The 20,946-nt window shown below is 44.3% G+C and overlaps 1 protein-coding gene across 1 annotated transcript in view; it reads right to left on the minus strand.

The window, feature by feature from the left end:
- Positions 1 to 4,834: 4,834 nt before the first annotated feature.
- The window catches only part of LOC307112554 (guanylate cyclase 2G-like), a gene marked incomplete at both ends in the record, with an annotated part of 40,571 nt that continues 24,459 nt past the window's right edge, over positions 4,835 to 20,946 (minus strand). The window contains 9 exons of the mRNA XM_079793272.1: positions 4,835 to 4,939; positions 6,395 to 6,486; positions 7,427 to 7,525; positions 8,671 to 8,845; positions 10,402 to 10,594; positions 11,783 to 11,923; positions 13,724 to 13,901; positions 17,938 to 18,093; positions 19,455 to 19,623. Of these exons, the coding sequence (XP_079649398.1) occupies positions 4,835 to 4,939; positions 6,395 to 6,486; positions 7,427 to 7,525; positions 8,671 to 8,845; positions 10,402 to 10,594; positions 11,783 to 11,923; positions 13,724 to 13,901; positions 17,938 to 18,093; positions 19,455 to 19,623 (1,308 nt within the window). The remainder of the gene's footprint in view (positions 4,940 to 6,394; positions 6,487 to 7,426; positions 7,526 to 8,670; positions 8,846 to 10,401; positions 10,595 to 11,782; positions 11,924 to 13,723; positions 13,902 to 17,937; positions 18,094 to 19,454; positions 19,624 to 20,946) is intronic.

The raw sequence follows: 20,946 nt of genomic DNA on the forward strand, positions 1-20,946 counted from the left end.
ACATTTTCTGTGCTGCCAGAAAGCACACACAGAAGACCGCGTTGTTGGGGAACAGGCAATAGCGCTTTGCCAAGTACGTGTTCCAACGATTTGTGTGAATTTCAGTGATTGTTTTCCTTTGGTGCCCCACTTCCTCTTGTTACTTCCTGTGGCTCTGAGCTCCTGGAGTCCACCCCTGCAACTGGCGGGGGGAGCCTTCTCTCCCTAAACTCCAGGCAGGGCTGTGGTGGACCCAAAGCTCTCCTGATTGTAAAAGACCAGCACACCCAGCCAAGTGCAGCTGAGCATGTTGAGGGGAATGCAGGGCACAACCACCAAGTCAGTGCTCAGCACAGAAGGCACAGGAAGAGCCAACTTTGACAAAGAGGCCTTTGCCATTGATGCTGCCGATTCTAATCTGAGGATCAGAGCTGAGCCTCAGGGGTTCCAATCTTTCAAACAAAGGTGTGGGGTTCAGGGTGGAATCGAACAGTTTTGGCTCAAATCTGCACAATATAAAGGGAAATAATTCTTGAGCTCCTCCAGTGCGAACCCAATTAATCTTGTTATAGGGCTTCTTAAATATGTGTAAACATTACATAGGTAAAAACTCATTTTGATTGCTGATATATATTTCTAAAATCAAAATAAAAATACAAATTAAAAATAGGAATACAGCTACAAAAAGAATAAAGCTCATATGAACATTAATTTCACATAATGTGGCATTGACTACATGGAGCTGCTGCTTACGGCATGACTACAGAGTGGCAGCCACGACAGGTTCTCTGGAGCTCTTCAACCCCATCCTACCATAGGCCTTGTGATGCTCACTGCTCTCTTTTTTCTGTTTGCTCTACTAAGAAATCCTCATTTGTACAGATTGGTCTGACCTCATTTAGCCTCTACTTCAACATTCAAACATCTGTTTTATCTCAATAATGTATGATCAATAGAATGGAACGAACAAAAAAATTCAGAAACACAAATACAAATTTGGCCAATGAATCCTCATGGTGCCATACCCTGATAATACTGCCCCCCAGCCCCCAGTGACCCAGAATATATCAATATTAGTATTTTCATTGTCAACAAAACAAAAACCGAATAAAGCAATCCTGATAGGGAATTGGCAGATCCCTGAGAATGCACTGTAGATCCCAGTTTGAGGCTGGAAGCTGGAGTGAGACAGGAAAGATCAGAGGTCTAAGTTCTTTTCTTAGCCTTGTACAGACTTAATTAGTGGGCTTTTATATATTTGAAAAGTTGTGACATCTGTAGTTTGATGGTTCTTTTACAATTGTGTTAATGAACTCAGAAATGAAGCTAGTCCTCCAATCTCTGGAGACAGAGTACATGTTTGTTTAGCAACAGGCTAGATTAAAATGGCTCATTGTAGTCTAACCTGTACATTAAGAATTTTGGTAGTCAGGAAGGACAGGAGACATATTTTATTGGTTCTAGTGAAAACTCTCAAATAGCATACTCAGAACCATAATCAACATCCTTGGTTGTCAGAGTAAAATAATGTATTAGTTTTGCTTTACTTTATCCTAAAGTTTAATGATCTTGTTCTCTACCTGGTGCTATGGAATAAATAAAATGCCTTAAAACAAACAACATACGACTAAGCTCACAGTGTTAATATATTATGTTGGTAGGTAATTCCAACACTCCCCATGTTTTCTACAACTAGAGCTTTAAGACTCACATATATACTCACAGACCTCCCATCATTCTATCCTACGTTCACATTTCAAAATTTCTAGTATTGGGTTTCTAAGGCAAGGAGGTAAAGCCATTTCATATGATTAACATTTTAGGGGAAATTCTTTTTGGTTACCCCTGTCTCTAAAGTCCTAATGTTTATCATCAGCGACTGGGTGTGTTTTGTCTTCAAGTTAACTAACAGCCCCATGATGGCTGGTTACCCTTCACATCTCATAGCTTCTCTAGTAAGGTGTTAAGAGAAAGCACTCCCCAACAGTCTCTCTTGCAAGTTCCCATTAGTGCTAAACATAAAAGAGACATTTAGAGAGGAGGAAAGAGCACATTCTCCCTCAGATTTTAGAAAATTGCTCTTATCAAAATTCCTGGTTATTATTCCTAAAGACTCTCTCTCTCTCAAAACTTGAATATATATTATATATATTATGTGTATATATTTAGACACATATATGTGTGTGTGTATATATATATATATATATATATATATATATACACACATACTATATACTTAGTACACACATCAGTATATATGAGATTAGAGATAGAGATGAGATTAGAGATAGAGATGGAGATATGTTTATGTGTGTACTCATGTATGTATGGGTATATTTTCATGTATATATGTATATATGTATATATGCACATGTGTGTGCATGTGATATCTGTGTATGTGTATGCACATGCATGTATGTATGTTTTATGTGTATGTGCCAAATATTTATGTTGAAATGTTCAGTGAAAAAGGCAGAAGTAGCCACGTTTTTATTATAGGACTATTACTTAAGTAAGCATGTGGGCTAGGGCTGGAAGGAAACACATTCCCTAAAATACAAAGATGGGATAATAATAGACAACTGCCATACCCCTCCCCATTCCTACATCTGTGTATCATTATCTAATGCTTTTTTAATAGTAACATTATCCGATTGCTTAGTTACTTCTACATGTTTGTCCATACCTCTCTTAGTTCTTAATATATTGCATCACTATTATTTATGCCCCCTTTCTCCAACTAAACAGAGCTAAAGACCAAAGAAAGTTTCATTATTTTCTTGTGACCCCCAATGTGGTACCTGGCACAGAGTAAGTGCTCAATAATTCTCCTTGAATTAATTAAATCTTCAGATGGATGGATGGAAGGATGGGTGGATGGATGGATGGATGGATGGATGGATGGATGGATGGATGGGGACTGGCCCATCTCTCTAAGCGACCTCAGAGCAGAACTTGCCTTATTCCCTTTCGTGGTGGAGCATGGTGTCTGGGATCCAGAAGGCCCAATCCCAAACAAGGGAAGAAGTTAAGAGGCATGAGGAGATACATGTAGGCCCACTGTCGCCATACTGGGGTAGCAGGGGAAGTGCTCTGTTCCTTCATATAAATACCTCTGCCCTTCCCCTCTCTAAGCATCAGTCAAAAGCTTTCCCCTTTGATGCTGGAGGCCTTCGGAGAGCAGCTGAACCTACTACAATGAAAATGGAATCGTGCTACAGAAAGTGGAGTCTGTGCAGGTCCCAGAGTTCAGTCACCCACCTCTGGGCTAAAGAAAAGTTCTGCCGATGGAAATGCTCAGGAGCTTGATGGAGACGGGACCATTTGTAAAACACTTCCCTTGTCCACTAGTTAGTTTGGTTTTAAACATTCTCAATCCACCAAAAGGTACTTTATTTATCTATGACCCTCACACCCACCCAAACACCCAATGCCACAGTAAGCACCCGCCACTCCCACTGTGGACATCTCTAAGAGGAGAACCCCCTTCCCACCCAGACAGGCAGTGTTTATCAGAAAGAGGAGCCTGTGTCCTGGCACATTTCAGTGACAGCCTGGGTGCCGGCAGAAGGCAGAGGGAAAGGGAAGGGATATTTAAATGTACAGACATGAGGGCCTACTACCCCCAAGCCAATGGGTTTCTATCCCCTCTGCCTGGGCACTTTAGACTCAAGAGAAGGGGCATAGAAGAACTATGGGTGCTATAATGCTTGGGCTTGTATTTGCTGTTGCCTTTAGTAGACTAGACTAGGGAATTCAAGCAGAAACCAGAGCTCAAAAATACCTCCACAAAGACAGCACAGTGGCCATGCTAAAAAACAAAACAAAGCAAAAACCTCCCCATCCCCATTGGCTTTCCCCTCTTCAGACGTGGGAAATTCAACAGGAAGAGGTCTTGGACACGGACACGAGACATCATTGGAATTGCTCTGCCACGTTCAGGAGCAGCCCCACGGAAGATCATCTGGACGCGAGGAGTTGCAAGGGGTAGAAAAAGAAGGACTGCAAATGCATTCGTGGTTCAGCACATCTATTACAGAACCACAGAATAAAACCACACGGAATCCTCTTCTCTGTGCAAAGGGGGAAATATGCACAGCAGGACAGGTGGGCTCATTCATCGTTGTCTGCGGGAGATTACCTAAACAATTAAACACATCCTAAATGAATGAAAACTTCTACTTAAAAGCCAAGCCTTGATTGCATGCTTTGCCCAGGGGATAGGAAAGACATTAAACAATGCATTGAGTATGGGACATGATCCATTTGGAAGTTGCCATGTTCCCAGAGGTCAGGGCTGCAGACTGCAGGTGTCCTGCCTGTTTGGAGTGGCCTGGCCCTCTTGGATTTCTGTGATCGCTCACACCTTAGGTAGAACTTTATCCCCTGCAAACATTCCTCAGATGCCTTCTGATATGAGCTCCCTCTCCTAGCAGGCTGAGTAGCTGATAAGGAAAATAAGCACTAAAGGTTAGGGAGCAGCCACCTTGCAAAGGAAGCAGACAGGGCCAGACCTGTGGGTGGCCCCTCCTCCACAATGAAACTGGGTTCACTGCAAATTCACAAGCTAATGAGCCGAAAATATTTGGCAGCTATGACAGGCTCCCTGGCAGGGCTGAGAGCAACAGCTCAGCCTTGGTCCCCCAGGAAATGAGCTCACTACATCCAGCTCATCCAAATCCACATCTGCTTCAGGTCACAGAACCCTGGGGTGGGATGAGGAGGCCAGCTAGATGGCGCCCCCTATAGGGAGACTGACTCAATACCCAGGAACTACACCCCAGAAATGGTATATTTAATGCACCCTGTGGACTTCTATGGGGCCCCACAAACAACTTTAAAGAAAATACTCGCCTCAGAAGAGCTCTGGGACTTCAGCCTCTTCCTCAGTAAATTCGGGGAGGGGGATAGAGAAGCCTTCTTTGCCTTTCAACCAGAAAGTTGTTTGTTCTCCTTTGCCCTGTGGGAGGCAGGGGAGACAGCTGGTGAATCACAGGGAGGAGAGGCCGCCAGTGAAGTGTGGCCTGTGAGCAGACAAGCCAGGTCTCCCTTGCTTGCTTGCTGAAAACATTGTTTGTAGCCAGAATTGAAACTAGCCAGTAACTGCCTCAATGAGGGAAAGCCCTAATTATAGATGAAATGTTGATCATTTCCTTGGGCTTTGCTGATAAGCTTAGATGGACAGTCAGTGGTGGCCTAGGGCAGTGGTCAGCAAACCGCAGCTTGCAAGCCACATGTGGCTCTTTGGCCCCTTGAGTGTGGCTCTTCCACAAAATACCATGGCCTGGGTGAGTCTATTTTGAAGAAGTGGCGTTAGAAGAAGTTTAAGTTTAAAAAATTTGGCTCTCAAAAGAAATTTCAGTCGTTGTACTGTTGATATTTGGCTCTGTTGACTAATGAGTTTGCCGACCACTGGCCTAGGGGGAAAGGGCCAGTGGAGGCTAACGTTGGTTGCAAAGAACACCTTTAAAAAATAATAACAAGTACGTTGAGGTCTTACTATGAGAAAGGCCTCAGGTGATGCATCTCATAGACATTGAATCATTATATTCACCCTTTGAGGGAAATATTATCACCATTCCCATTTTATAGATGGTAAAAAACCAATCTCCCCAATCAGACAGCTAGTAGGTAGTGGGACAGGATTCAAAGCTAGGTCTACACTGCTGCTTTCTAGAAAATTCTTCCTCTTTTCCAAAGTCAGTTGATCAAATACAGCTACCAGGGCCAGACTCAGCAAACTGAGGAGCTGAGGCACCCTCTTCCCTTTTACTTCTTTCCCTGGACCCTCACGCCCACCCAAACACCCAATGCCACAGTAAGCACCCGCCACTCCCACTGTGAACATCTCTAAGAGGAGAACCCCCTTCCCACCCAGACAGGCAGTGTTTATCAGAAAGAGGAGCCTGTGTCCTGGCACATTTCAGTGACAGCCTGGGCGCCAGCAGAAGGCAGAGGGAAAGGGAAGGGATATTTAAATGTACAGACATGAGGGCCTACTACCCCCAAGCCAATGGGTTTCTATCCCCTCTGCCTGGGCACTTTAGACTCAAGAGAAGGGGCATAGAAGAGCTATGGGTGCTATAATGCTTGGGCTTGTATTTGCTGTTGCCTTGAGTAGACTAGACTAGGGAATTCAAGCAGAGACCAGGGAACCATCTCTGACAAAGAGAAAGAAGCATCCCACAGGGGTTGGTCTAGGTGGGAGATAAGATGTCTCCTGTCCTGGACTCCATATTTGACCATTAGAGGGAATGGTACAGTCTTCTCTGAAGGAAGACCTGGCAGTCACAGGGGCCTTCATATGGACCTTAGGGGTCTCCATGCCCCTCAGCACAGAGATTCCCTCATCCTGTCAAGTCCTCAACATCTCCATTAGAGACCCAAAGGAGCAGGTGGACGCAGTTGGTCTTACCTTGACTGAAATGGTGCCTCTCTTTTGCAAATTGTACCCTCCCAATGCCAGCAGGGCGCCTGCGGTGCTCTGAGAGACGTGAATCCGGAGAGCTTCCAAAAACCAGTGATTGTCTAGTTAGTCTTGGTTGTGACCTTGTACAGGTTCAGTGGGGCAAGCGCTGCTGTGGAGAGGGAGCGCTACCCTGCCCAAATTCGCAGGCTGCCAGCAAATTGTAGGCAACCTCTCTGAAGTCTGGGGCACTTGGGCTGGGACACCCCCCATACCACCACCATCCAGGCATTGCTCAGGCACTATTGGGTACTGCTCACACTTTGATATGTTCATCTATGACCAGAAAACAGAACTGACTCCATATGCAAGTGAGAACTCCATATGGCTGAGCTCCACTTTCAAAATTTATCCTTAAAAATCTCTACTTAGAAGCTAAAAGAGGTTTTATCAATGCAACAAAACTACTGTAAAACAAAACAATTTGCTGTCCCCTGGAACTTCTGGCCACAGGTCTGTTCAGCAACAACAAAACTATACATCAGAGATGGGCCAGTTACCACCTACAGGCCAAATCCAGCCCGCCACCTGTACCTACAAATAAAGTTTTATTGGAACATGGTCATACCCATCAGTTAGATAGTCTCAACGGCTGCTTTCACACACAATAGCGGTTAAGTAGTTGCAACAGAGACTCTGGTCAATAAAACCTAAAATATTTACTGTCTGGCCCTGTACAGAAAAAGTCTGCTGCCTCCTGCTCTTCATTTAAATGACCTGATTGTATGTGTGCCTAGCTGGCTAGAATGGAGAGTTCTGGAAGGGGGCAGGCTGTTTACATGGCTCCACAGAGAGGACAGTGTGAAACTTCACCTAAAAGCTTGCAACCGGTGTTGCCTGAAGTGGATAATGATCTTCCCCTGGAAATGGAAACCAGCAGACAAAATGCAAATAGGTCTTCTAAAAATACCCTCCGGTTAAAGACAGGGGCCTGGAGGGACAGTGACACTGTGTTTACCACACGCTGAAAGTGATACCCACGCAGGCTGCTGCTTTCCATTCTGGAGGCCATGTTCACAGTGTCTCCAAACAGACAGTATCTGGGCATAGTGGTTCCCACCACACCAGCCACCACAGGACCTGCAGAGGGAAGAACTGATGGCCAAAACCAGTCTGCATTCCCAAGGACTGGACTCCACGGTACACATCGGACCAACAAATGCAATTCAATCAATGTTGAAGGGCAAAACTTGGCAATACTAGTAGATTTTAGGGATTACAAAGAGGCAAACTGCAGAACCCGCACACTTCTGGTGGAAAATAACATAACCAGTTGTTAGGGACTGAATGCTTGTGTCTGTCCCACGTTCGCATGTTGAAGCCCTAATCCCCAATAGGATGGTATTCAGAGGTGAGGCCTTTGGAGGTTATTAGGTTTAGATGAGATCCTAAAAGTAGAGCCCTTAGGCTGGGATTAGTGCCCTTATAAGAAGAGGGAGAGACACCCCAGCTCTCTCTCTCCACCAGTGAGGACACAGCCAGAGGCCGCCATCTGCAAGCCAGGAAGTGCTCCCACAGGGATTCCATGTTGGAATCCTGATCTTGAACTTCCCAGCATCTGGAATTGTGAGAAAAATACCTGCTGTTTAAGCCATCCAGACTATGGTATTTTGTTATAACAACCACGCTAACTAAGACAGAAATTAGTGATAATATTATTCATGCACTGAAAATGTAAACAAAGCAATAGCAGCACAAACTTGGGGCTAATTCATTCTGATTGGGGCCAGGTTTTACCTTAGTAAAGCCATAAGAATAGGTAGGAGCAAGTACGGCTACACAATTTGCAGGTCCTGGTCAAAAAAATGAAAATAAGAGACCCCCTCATTCAAAACTGATTAAGACTTTCTGGAGAGGGACAGAAGAGCATTGAACCCCGTGCAGGGACTCTGCACGAGTCACGTGCCCATGAGTTTGTCAGAAACAGAGCAGATCAAAGGGCATCAAATGCAGAGGCACGGAGGGAAAGCTGCCCAATGTGATCTCCTGGTTTCCCATCTCCTCCTCATTTTTTGTTCACCTTGGAGTTTTTGTGTGTCCTTGTTGTTACCAAGCAATCTAGCTAACTGGAAATATACATGTGAACATAACTCAACCTTTTATTTCCTTAATGTGTTACCATTTAGCTTCAGGGTTTCCTAAAAGCCATGCACCTAGGATGTGAAACCGGAACTACCTGCCACCACACCTGGACCATGAGGCCACCTGCCGCCAGTGCTGTCTACCTGTGTGGAGGCCGATGCGGAGCTTGAGCTTCTCCTGAGGCATGTGCCCGATCTGGAAGTGGACGGTGGCACTGAGGAAGTGCAAGGCCATGGTGGCAATCTCCTCCACATGGTGAGTTCCATTGCGGATGGGAAGTCCACTAGCCACCATGTATGCATCTCCAATGGTTTCGACCTGGAAACAAAGCAATGATGTGGCCTTGTGCTCTCCATGAGGGTGGGGTGGGCTCAGAGATCAAGGTCCCCCATTATGGACCCTTGCTTTGAGGTCCCAGACTTTGAAGGGCCACACTCTCTAACCTCCACTCCATCAAAGTCCCAGCATTTTATCAAATTTGCCCTTGTCCAGGTTCAAAGCCTTCCTGCCCCAAGCCTTCCTCACCACAATCACTGCTTCCTTCTCTGAAATCTGATAGTGGTGGTGACCCTTATTGCCAACCCAGGTTCAAAACCAGTTAGACAAGCAGCAGTGTACGGATGGGGTAGATCTTGAAGGTTCAAGTGGATCCATGTATGTATCTGTCTGATCAGTCCTCCTCTCTCCCCATCCTCCTAATAAAATCAGCTTTCAAATCCTTCCTTCACTACAGAGAATAAATGACATGTCTAAATTTAAAGTTACATAGAGCCCTTTCCAGATATGTTTGCATTTTAGCAGACTCCAATGATGATGTGGTAAAATGTGGAATTTCAGATTAGCAGGTGGTACAAACACCTCTGTCTCCTGGTTACCATGAACTTGCAGCGTTAACTAGCCCACAAGGCTAACTGCTTCCATGCTATCTCTCCCACCACAAGCACGTTTAGAAATACAAATTGATTCTAGATTGGCTCATACAAAACCTAACTGCACATATAGCACTAAGAGGAAACCCCAGAGGAGGCCCCCCTGAGTCAGATAGGTTCTGTTGAGCATAAGTGATCTGCTCTTTGCAATTATCCATGCCATCCTTTCCTTTGTGCTGAACAGAGGCAACAATAATTGGGGGATAATAATTGAGGATATGTCATTGAGGAACATGACTATGCTGTCCCCCAAACCTCCCTGGCCCCAGGGCCATAGCACAGCCCTAAAATCATGGTCAGACTGGTACACTGTGGTTGCCCACCAAGCATGAGTGGACATGGGCACTCTGGAGTCATGATCTGGCCTCAGCTGAAATGTCAGAAAATACAACTGGCCATCATCATCACCCGCTGAAAGAAGGCCACGCACGTTTTTGTTATCCTCTCCCACAACCATTTTCATTGTAGGTGACCCTGTTCATCCATCCCCACAGTAGCACTGGGCAGCGGGTTGGTGTCTCACCTTTAGCTATCAGACTGCTCGTCTAAGCTTGGGAAGCTGTCTTCTTTTAATTGCTAAGGATCACAGTAACAGAGCCAAAGACAATCTTTAAAGGAGAGTGAATCTGCTAAATCTCTCTGGCTCTGAAGGACATATATTCAGGAGGGAAGTAGAGGAATTAGCCAGCAGCAGGTCAATGCCTCTTTCAGAAATGAGTTTTCTGGGAGATAAAATAATGGAAGAAAACAGAGGGAACAACTGATACTTCTTGGCAAGTACATACATCTCTGATTAATCAAGCCCTTTTCCAGAGAACCAACAGGAATAAAATATTGAGTTTCTGCCATGAATTGAGGCTGACTGCCAGCTTGAACTGCGCCCTCCTCCTGGTTGCTGTCTAGGGCCGGTTCACCCTCACTCAACCCAGGAACCAGGCATCTCACCTTATACACGTCGTAAGTTTCAATGATGTAATCGAATAAACTGTAGAGGTCATTGAGGAGCTTCACAACTTGCAAGGGAGAACTGAGAGAACAGAGTTTTGTGAATCCAACGATGTCAGAGAAAAAGATGGTCACGGACTCAAAATGTTCTGGTTCCACGGACCTTCCAGCTATAAGCTGTTCTCCAATGAAGCTGAAACCAGAGAAAAGAACAGTTACTTAACAGTTTCATATTCATGTTGTCTCCTACAGACCCCTCCCTACAAAGTCACCCTGGTAGATCCTTTTGCTTCATTGGCTTAGGTTTTTTAAAAAATTATTATTATTAACAAAATCCATCATCTAGAGGGATTCTTCTAATACCTGCTTCTCCACCTGCATTTTGTCTAAACAAATATTTTAATTGGGGAAGGGGAGGAACCGATCACATAAATGCTGGTCACAAAAAAAAGATTTTCTCCCTCAGGGCATTTTATTTCCCCCTATGGTTATAGAGTTTGATTATAAAGACTTGGTCTGCAGATGTGGAAGCAAATGTAAGCATTCACTGATCTATAAATCAATATTTTTACTTCAATCTACCAATTTCACATTAACACATTCAAAGCCTCAACCCCATTTCTTTTCTCACGATATATAGGAAGGGTGCAGGAATTTTAACAGAAGAGGTTTCTGTCAAGGTTTTAAAGAGTGAACAGGTGAAAATAGAGACAAAAAGGAAGCAAGTTTTAAATCTAAAGTCATAGATATATACTGTATTGTATTGTGCAAAGGTTTTGGATATACAATCTGAAATACTGGGAAGTTAGCAATTGACTAGACTCGTGAACCTGGGGCGCCATCTAGTGGTCACTCTCTTGTTGGTGCATCCACCATCTTCCACGTAAAAGACCTAAGGTCTCATCACCCCAAGTAAAATCTCCTTCCATCACCATTTATCCCTCCTTTACCCTCTTCCTTTGAGTGGTGAACACACAATACAATATACAGATGACTATTAAAAAATAAATTGTGTAAAAAAACTCATTCCTAACTGAGACACCAGGTGCATGGATTTTTTAGTCATTTGACATATATGAATAAATGATCTGAGAGTAAACTATTTCATTTGGGGAATTTTTATGTAAAATGTATTTTAAAGATTGAGAGCAAAATGAGCAAAGCAGGTCAAGTACATACATAAACACCTAAATTCAAAAATAAATAAAATAAGTTATAGAAAACATTTTAAATAAAAAAATAAAAGACCTACACTCTCTATTCCTATGGATTCTAGGGCTTTTGCCTCCATCTCTCTTTATAGGGTGTACCAAATTACATGCAAAATGCTTGATCCATTTTAGAAGAACATGGTGTGAAGGTTTGCAACTCTCTGGAATACCTGGGCAGTATTGTGGACAGAAGCTTATCCACCTTCCTCTTCTCTGCCATCATCTGGTTGGTCCTCTCTTCCACCACCTCCTCCAGGTGATTGGCGTACACTTCCAGCTTGCTCACCATACTGTCTAGTATGCTCATGTGGCTTTAAAAGAACCCAGACGTTAGTGTCTTTTTTTAAGAACTTTAGGATCATAATTGAGCACAACCTCCAACTATACATTCCAAGAAAACATGACTCGCTCTTAAGGTTTCTAACTTCAGGTTGCCAATGGGCAGCAGTGAAGTGCCAATGGCAAAGAGGCCATTTGGTAGGACAGAGCCTGACCTTTATTGGCTCTGAGATCTCAATCTGTATCCTTTATTCCTCTGACCTCAGTTTTTGCATCTGGAAATATATATATATAATATGCAAATAGACCAAAAGGCGGAACAACCAAACATCCAGTCGCCATGATGTGTGCTGACCACCAGGGGGCATGCGTGGAACATGGTGGGCATCAGCCACAGCGGGATGGTAGAATAGGTGAGCGGGGGCGCCAGACCAAGGCGGGGCACCGGTCACTGTCATTGGGGCAAGCCTCTGGTGGTTACTGAAAATTCTTTGCTCCTGCACACCGTGGTCCTGGCCGGTGTGTGCACCTGCTGCCTGTGCTGGAGCCACTGCTCGCACCCACTGCCAGCGCCCGGCACTGGCCGCGATGGCGGGAATGGGGCTGCTGGCAGGCAGGAGACCAGGGGCCACAGTGAGAGGGGCTGGGCAGGGGCATGGAGGATGGGCTGAGACCTGCCCCTGTGCCCACCACAGCCTCACGGCCCACAGTGCCTTTCAAGGTGCACAAATTCGTGCACTGGACCCCTAGTTTTAAAATAATAATACATACTTTGCAGGGTTGTTCTAAGGATTCAGGGAGACAATGTTGAGAGTCTGGAACCCAGTGGACACTCAACAAGTGGTAGCATTCACTGGCCCAACATCCTTCATACCATTGTCACAGCCAATCAAAAATGTAGAGCTTTAGGACAGGTCATTCTTTGTTTTCTTTTCAGATATAAGGGGCACTTCTAGATCCTATAGACTCTTGTTTTAGAAGGCTCTTCAGAGAAATTTAAATTCCTCATCTTTTAGATGAGGACACTGAAGCTCACATGGAAATATACTTGCTTTAATATTGGGGACCATGTTTTCTGGATAAAAAGTCAGGACATATCAACTGACCTGACACATACCTTTTAAAACTATTTTGATGTGGAAAATGCAGAATACAGGGCTGTTCATGTTAAAGATGCATAGTGAAATGGCAACATCGGGAGTAGACTCCCAACTCCTAGCACAGGGCTTCCCCTACTACCCCCGGCTACTTCTAACGTGGCTGTGCCTTCATATGTTCAATGTGGTAGATGATGTAATTATCCTGGTTTGAAGCCAGTTACTATTGAGAGCATTCTTTGAGAGGAGTGACTAATTTAACTCAATAGCCTACTTTAAGGTTGGTGCATAATTCTTTATTGCATAAGCACAATCCCAGTTGAGTAGTCATGACCCTTGGAATGCTGGTTTGAATAGAGTCTGAGGCCCTGTCACTGATCTCCCTGGGACCTTGACAGATTAGATGGGCTAGTGATGTCTGGAATGGACAAAGGAGGGCAATGGAAGTATGACCCATTTTTGGAACATTTGTGAAATATAGGGAGAATTTATCAGTCCACCTTCACCAGCATATAGCACAGTGCTTTGCTATATGTGGTAGGCACTAAGTATATGAGGAAGGAAGGAAGGAAGGAAGGAAGGAAGGAAGGAAGGAAGGAAGGAAGGAAGGAAAGGAGGGAGGGAGGGAGGGAGAGGAGGAGGGAGGGAGGGAGGGAGGACCAACGATAGCCACATAATTTCAAAATTCTAATGGCTCAGTGAGGAGGAGAAAATGTCTGTGCACACCAAACTCACCCTTTGGGGCTGGCATCTCGTAGAATTTTTTTGATGGAAAGGAATGTGGGTCTTTTCTCAGGTGACTCATCCCAACACGCCCTCACCAGGACCACGATCTTCTCATTGGCCTTGTCTTCTCGCAGGGAAGGTCGCAGTGGAACCGATGCCCTGGGGTCTCGGATTCGGCTGAGGATTTCTGAAATACATTTTGGGTTTAGATATCTAAATGTTGGAACTTTGTGCCATTTAGCATGCTTCACTTTACACAGATGTGCTCTTAAATTTGTGTATTGAGTTTCCAAGTACATAGAACAGATTAGAATTTCAGAGAAATCTGAATATTTTATAAGAAATATTCTGAATCTTCCTGGAAAATGAGGAATCTAAATATAAATTCTCCAAGTACTCCCTGATTTATCTGTTTTTTAGATTAATTTTTTCTAATAGAACTTTTCTAATAAAGCATATCTCTATATGATTTCAGAAGCATATACGCATTTCATAGTAGAAATCCCCAATGTGCTTTATACAATTTTGCGTTCCATATATGTTACATAAAAGATCTTTTAACAAATAATAAATATTACCTCTGTGTCCTGGCTCTGTATCCAACTTTGTAAACCTACTTACTTTCTCTTTCTCATTGGTTTCTACCATAAAATTACTGTAGGTGCAACAATATGGATGAATCCTAAATGTATATTACTAAGTCTAAGAAACAAGTCTTTAAAGGCTGTATTCTGCATGATTCTGTTTATGTGACATTCTGGAAAAGGCAAAATTATAGAGACAGAACACAGATCAGAGCCTGCCAAGAGTTTGGGGAGGAGAGAATGTTGACTAGGCAAAGGACCTGAATTTTTTTAGGATGATGAAACTATTCTGTATGACACTGTAACGGTGGATACATGACACTACCTAATTGCCAAAACCCATAGAACTTTCCAGCCCAAGGAGTGAACCTTGAAGACTGCTAATTTTAAAAAATATCAGTTGGGGGATTGGATGACCCCAACACAGAATGCAGATTTGTGGCCAAACAATCTAACTGCATGACAAATGTATGACGTGACCTCGCTGAAGGGGGTGGAGGTGGCAGGGAGTGCCGACTTAGGAAACTTTTGAAATGACTGGAGACTATAAGACTGAAGACAAAGGAGCTGTTCATAATTATTATATTCTAGTTGGTCAGGATGCTCCTCACGGAGGCACCAATCAGCAACTCTGAAAGCACTCTATGCACAGATGGGATTGAACGAACAAGTAAATGGATGGAGCCAGGGTCTCCCTGTTGCTTAGGGAGGTTATGAATAAGTGATGGGAATACTAGAATAAATGAACATGTGCTAATGATATTGGAGAGTCAGTATGAACTCATGTTTAGCTTAATATAAATACAGATGGGTAGATATAGATATAGATGCACAAACAGGTTAGTGTTCACACACATCAAAACACCTGGAAGGGGGGAGGCTTGCTAAAACACAGATTCCAGACCCACCTCCTCAGTTTTCAAATCAGAAGTTCTGGGTCAGCGCCCATAAAATTAGCATTTCTAACAAGTGGACCACGCTGGATCAGTGCTTTACAAGCTCTGGATCTCCACCACCACCTGGGAACTTGATAGAAATGCAAATACCAGGCCTCCCCCAGACCTACTGCATCAGAAACCCTGAGGGTGGGACCAGCAATTCTGTTTCAACAAACCAGGTGATTTGGATGCCCACCAACGTTGGAAAACCCTGGTCTAGTTTCTCAGAGAATCGATATTTATTCAGTTCCCAGCACATAGTGGTATTTGTAGGGAACGATGAGAAGTTAATGGCAGAAGTGTGTGTGTCCAGAATTTAGCTATACATTGCACTTTTCCCCCTGGTTGCAGTCCTGATTACATGGTCCCATGTGGCCAACTCTCATTTCATTTGTGAGCAGAGGACCACAGTGAGGGGGGATATACTGGTTGTCCTCCACTCCTTACCCCCACCCCAGCTGGAATGGTCAGATGGCAGCTGTGCTGAGCGGGTTAGGTGGGCTCCTGCCTGGGCTCAGTCTGGGAAGATCCGTGTAGTTTCTTGGTCCCAAAGTCAGATGCACCTGGATTTTTGGATTGACCTTTTAGGATTAATCTCCCCTCTGCTTCATTTAGCCATAAATTAGAAACTGGGGTCTACTTTCAAAGCAACTGCATACACTCAGAAAGGCTCCTGGCATGAAAAAGTCTCTTGAGAAGGCATCATGATCTAAAGATGAGACTGAAGTTAGGCCAATGGGGATGCATTAGATATGGTGGGCGAGGAGAAGAAAAGGGGGGAAAGGTCAAGAGAGAAAGGTGGACTGTGTGTCCATAGAAACACACACACACACACACACACACATGCACACACACACGCATTCCTATCTTCTCTCCAAGACAGTGATTCTCAATCTGGGATGCATATTAGCATCACTTGGGAGCTTCAAACACCCTACTGCCGAGACAGGCATCAGCATCTCCAAGGCTGAGACCCAGGCACCAGCAGTTATTAGAGTTCCCCGTGCAATTCCAATGTGCAGACAAGGTGGAAAATAACAGTTCCAAGGGGTTATATTTTTCTAATCTTGATAAAAAAAAATTTTCTTTATTTCCTACTAATGTTACTCGTATTTCTTTGGTGAAATGTGTCAACCTAGCAGAAACAAAACAAAATTGAATATATCCTTCATAAGTGTACACTTGGGCAGCATTTATTTTTTTAAAAAGAAAATATATTTAAAATGCTTTTATCTCTTCATTTTCATGAACAGAAATCTATCCTGAAGAAATATTCACATATGTCCACAAAGATACAAATCTGCTCATTGCAGCAATTTGTAATCGCAAAAAAATGGCAAACTATCCAAATGTGTATTAATCAATAATATATGGCATATCCTTATAATGAAAAATTGTGTAGTCCCTAAAAAAGAATGAGGCAAATTTGTATATGCAAATATAAGGTGAGAGATACTCAGGCAGAGGGAACAGCATGTGCAAAGGCTCTGGGGTGGGAATGTGTCTGGCATGTTCGTGACCTGTGTGACTGAAAGAAAAAAGCCATGAAAGATGGAACCAGGAAGGTGTAGTGGGTTGACTGGTGATCCCCAAATATATATGTCCATGTCCTTATCCCCAGAACTGACGACGTGACCTTATCTGAAAGAAAAAGTCTTACAAATATAATTAAGTGTCTTGGGTTGAGGAGATCATCTTGGATTATCCAGGTGGGCCCTCATCCAATGCCAAGTGTCCTTACAGACAGAAGAGATTTCGAGGAGGAGTCAATGTGGAGATGGAGGCAGAGACTGGAGCCCTGCGGCCACAAGCCCATGAAGGCTGGGCCACCACCAAAAGCTGGAATGGATCTACCCTTGAGCCTCTAGAGCAGTGGTTCTCAACCTTTCTAATGCTTTGACCCTTGAATACAGTTCCTCATGTTGTGGTGACTCCCAACCATAAAACTATTTTCGTTGCTACTTCATAACTGTAATTTTGCTACTGTTATGAGTCGTAATGTAAATATCTGTGTTTTCCAATGGTCTTAGGCGACCCTGCTAGCGGTTCTCAACCTGTGGGTCGCGACCCACAGGTTGAGAACTGCTGCTGTAGAGCCTAAGTAGCAACGAAAATAATTTTATGGTTGGGGGTCACCACAACATGAGGAACTGTATTAAAGGGTCGCGGCATTAGAAAGGTTGAGAACCACTGCTCTAGAGGAAGTGCAGCTTTGTTGAATGTTGATGTTGGACTTTTAGCCTCTGGAACTATGAGAGAGTAAATTTCTGTTGTTTCAAGCCAGCAGGTAGGTTTGTGGCAACTTACTATGGTGGCCCTAGGACACTAACGTACAAGATCACTGAGGCCTGTTTAGAGGCCTCTGATGGTCTTGCAGGCCATTATAAGGACTTAGTCTTCACTCCCACAATGGGAAGCCAGGGGAGGCTATTGTGTAGAGAAGCAACACAATCTTACTCATTGTCTAACAGAATCTGGCTGCTGTTATAGAATAAACTATGTAATTCTGAGTTCCTTGATTTTTTAAATCAAACTGTAATAGTCTTCTAATTCTTTAAAAAATACATAAATTTTTAAAGAAAAAATAAGAATGAAATAAATTGTAAATTAAGAAACATTTAGCAAAAACAGTCACAAAAACAAGCATTTACAAGCCAACCCAGATCAGCAAAGCCTGCCAAGGAGCCACTGCCAGCGTTACCGTCTGGTGTCTCGTTGAGGTCCTCAAAAGGCCCGAGCGCATGTGGGTGGATCAGCTCCCTCATCACAATGGCGAAGCTGTAAGCATCTCCTTTTGGGGTGCCTGACCGGGGCGCCTCTGGGAGCCGCAGCAGCTCTGGGGCAGTCCAGTAGAGCTCTGCAAAGCAAGGAGACGTGGGCCTGGAGTGACAGTTTCCAGGCAGGACCAGAAAGCCGCCCTTTCTAGCTTAGGAAGCTCAGGAGAACTGAGAGCATCCAGCCCCCGAGAAGTCGGCCCCCATGGTGCCCGACTTACAGAGCAACTAGGGTTCCTGTGTGTGAATAGAGAAAATAACCAGGAAGCACGGGCACTAACATGTTAACAGCGGCTAACTCGTGGCTGTGCAGTGACAGGTGGCATTCCTTTTCCTTTCCCTTTCTGAATTGCCTACATAACATAAAATTAATTCAGTGGCATTTAGTACACTCACAATGTTGTGCAACCACCACCTCTATCCATCTATCCAGTTCCCAACCATTTCCAATACCCCCAAATAAAACCCCGTACCCCTTAAGCAGTTTCTCCCTGTCCCCCTCTATCACCAGCCCCAGAAAACCACCAGCCTGCATTTTCTCTCTAGAGTTATCTATTCTGGATATTTTATACACTTACATTTTTTTCTAGTGAGGTGTATAGGCTTGTGTTATTAGAGGTACGATCATTAAAAGAAAATGTATTGGAGGATAGAGAAATAGGAATGACTACGAACAGCTTTGTAAGTTGCCCCGTTTGTCTTTCTCTGTAACACACATCTACCTCATGTTACAGGACCTCCCCACATGCACTCAGCAAAGCTGCTGCCACGTGCTGCTCCAGAGGGAAGTGGTCAGGGCTGAGGACACTGGGCTCAACAGGACCCAGAGACGTAGGAGGTGAGACGCAAGAGCACTCAGCTGCCTCCACTGCTCCCATGAGAAGGAGGTTGACTCCCAATAGTAGGTCTTGCCTTTAACGCCCACCAGAATCACTTGGGAGCTTTAAAAACAATGCGATGCCCAGACCCCATCTTCAGATATTCTGATTCAGTGGCTGCGGGGTGGGACCCAGCCACCTATAAAATGTTAAAGTGATACTGAAACCCAGAGAGAACAGAACTGCCAAACCCTTCATCCTTAAAGCGCCTGGCAGATCGTCATTCTACACTGAGAAGGCAGGAAGATGTGACGGGACACAGAGGACTATATAGAAGGACGGTGACTTGTTTCAGGTCGCCCAGCTAAGCTGGGATGAGGACCAGTTCCTCTCACTCAGACATCACCCCGTGGACTCGTTCCATCTGTTCCCACCCTCACTCAGACATCACACTACCTGTTCCCGTCTCTTTGGGTGAACAGAGCGGCCACACACCGCTGGCTCGAGAGGAAGGCCCACCCACAGGTACTGTGCACATGAGCGTAAGGAAGCAGAAATGGGGTAAGGAACGAACCCCTTTACCACTCAACCAAAAGCTAGTGGGTCCAAGACCTGCCAGTGGTTACCTGAGTGGTCTTTGGTGTTCCCATTATAGGTTCTGTATGTCCGGCCATACTTGAGTTCCCACAGCCCAAATCCCGACAGCTTCACCTGCATCCGACCATCCACCAGGCAGTTGGAAGGCTTCAGGTTTCCATGGGACCTCAGTGGGCTCCTATGAAGGAACAGCATGCCCTGGGAGCATGGAAATGAGCAAATGAATTAGAGCAGGTGCCAAAGGACACCCGTGGCAGGAGAGACAGGTGGGCAGGAACACAGATGTGCAGACCCAGGGTAGGGGACGTAGCTATCTCAGTTCATTTGTTCAAGAGCCACTGACACGACCCTTCACCCGAGGAGTCAAGATGAGCACAGACACCCAGAAATGAGAAAACAATTTCTGGTCCCTGAAGGCAAGGCTAGCCTAGTGATCCTAGTCCTGAGTTCAAATCCCAGCTCTACCACTTAGTAGAGGGCAAGCTACCTTACCCCTACCAGCCTCCTTCTTCTCATCCAAATGGAGATGACAATGAACCCTACCTCACAGGGTGGCCATGGAAATTATATGTAGTCATACATGCGAGACATCAGACATGATGCATGACACAAAGTAAAATCTACTTAAATTTAATGAAAAATGTGATAAAGAATATTTACTGAATCCAAAAAAAAAAAAAAAAGCTTGCTAAGGGAAGTGAGTAAGAAAGGCAGGGATATAATAGCCAAGACCTGAAAACAACCTAAGTATCCCTTGATGAATGATTGAATAAAGAAGATGTGGTACAGCCCTAGCTGGTTTGGCTCACTGGATAGAGCGTCGGTCTGCGGACTGAAGGGTCCCAGGTTTGATTCCGGTCAAAGGTATGTACCTTGGTTGCAGGAACATCCCCAGTAGGGGGTGTGCAGGAGGCAGCTGATCAATGCTTCTCTCTCATCGATGTTTCTAACTCTCTATCCCTCTCCCTTCCTCTCTGTAAAAAATAAATAAAATATATTTTAAAAAAAGATGTGGTACATATATAAAAGAAACACTACTCAGCAGTGAAAAATGAAATATTGCCATTTGGAACAACATGGATGGTTCTTGAGAATATCATTTTAAGTGAAATAAGCCAGAAAAGGACAAGATCTACACGATTACACTCATACGTGGGATATAAAATGGAAACCAACAAATGAACAAATAAGACAAACGAACTCATAGACATAGACAACAGCATGATGGTTACCAGAGGGGAAGCCAGTAGTGGGGAGACAAAGAGGGCAAGGGGGGTCGAATATATGGTAAAAGAAAAAGACTAATTTAACTTTTTTGTTTTGTTTTTTTAATATATATTTTATTGATTTTTTACAGAGAGGAAGGGAGAGGGATAGAGAGTTAGAAACATCGATGAGAGAGAAACATCGATCAGCTGCCTCCTGCACACCCCCTAATCGGTATGTGCCCACAACCAAGGTACATGCCCTTGACCGGAATCGAACCTGGGACCCTTCAGTCTGCAGGCCAACGCTCTATCC

Source organism: Cnephaeus nilssonii, assembly GCF_951640355.1.
Source record: "Cnephaeus nilssonii genome assembly, chromosome: 16".
NCBI classification, from domain to species: domain Eukaryota; kingdom Metazoa; phylum Chordata; class Mammalia; order Chiroptera; family Vespertilionidae; genus Cnephaeus; species Cnephaeus nilssonii.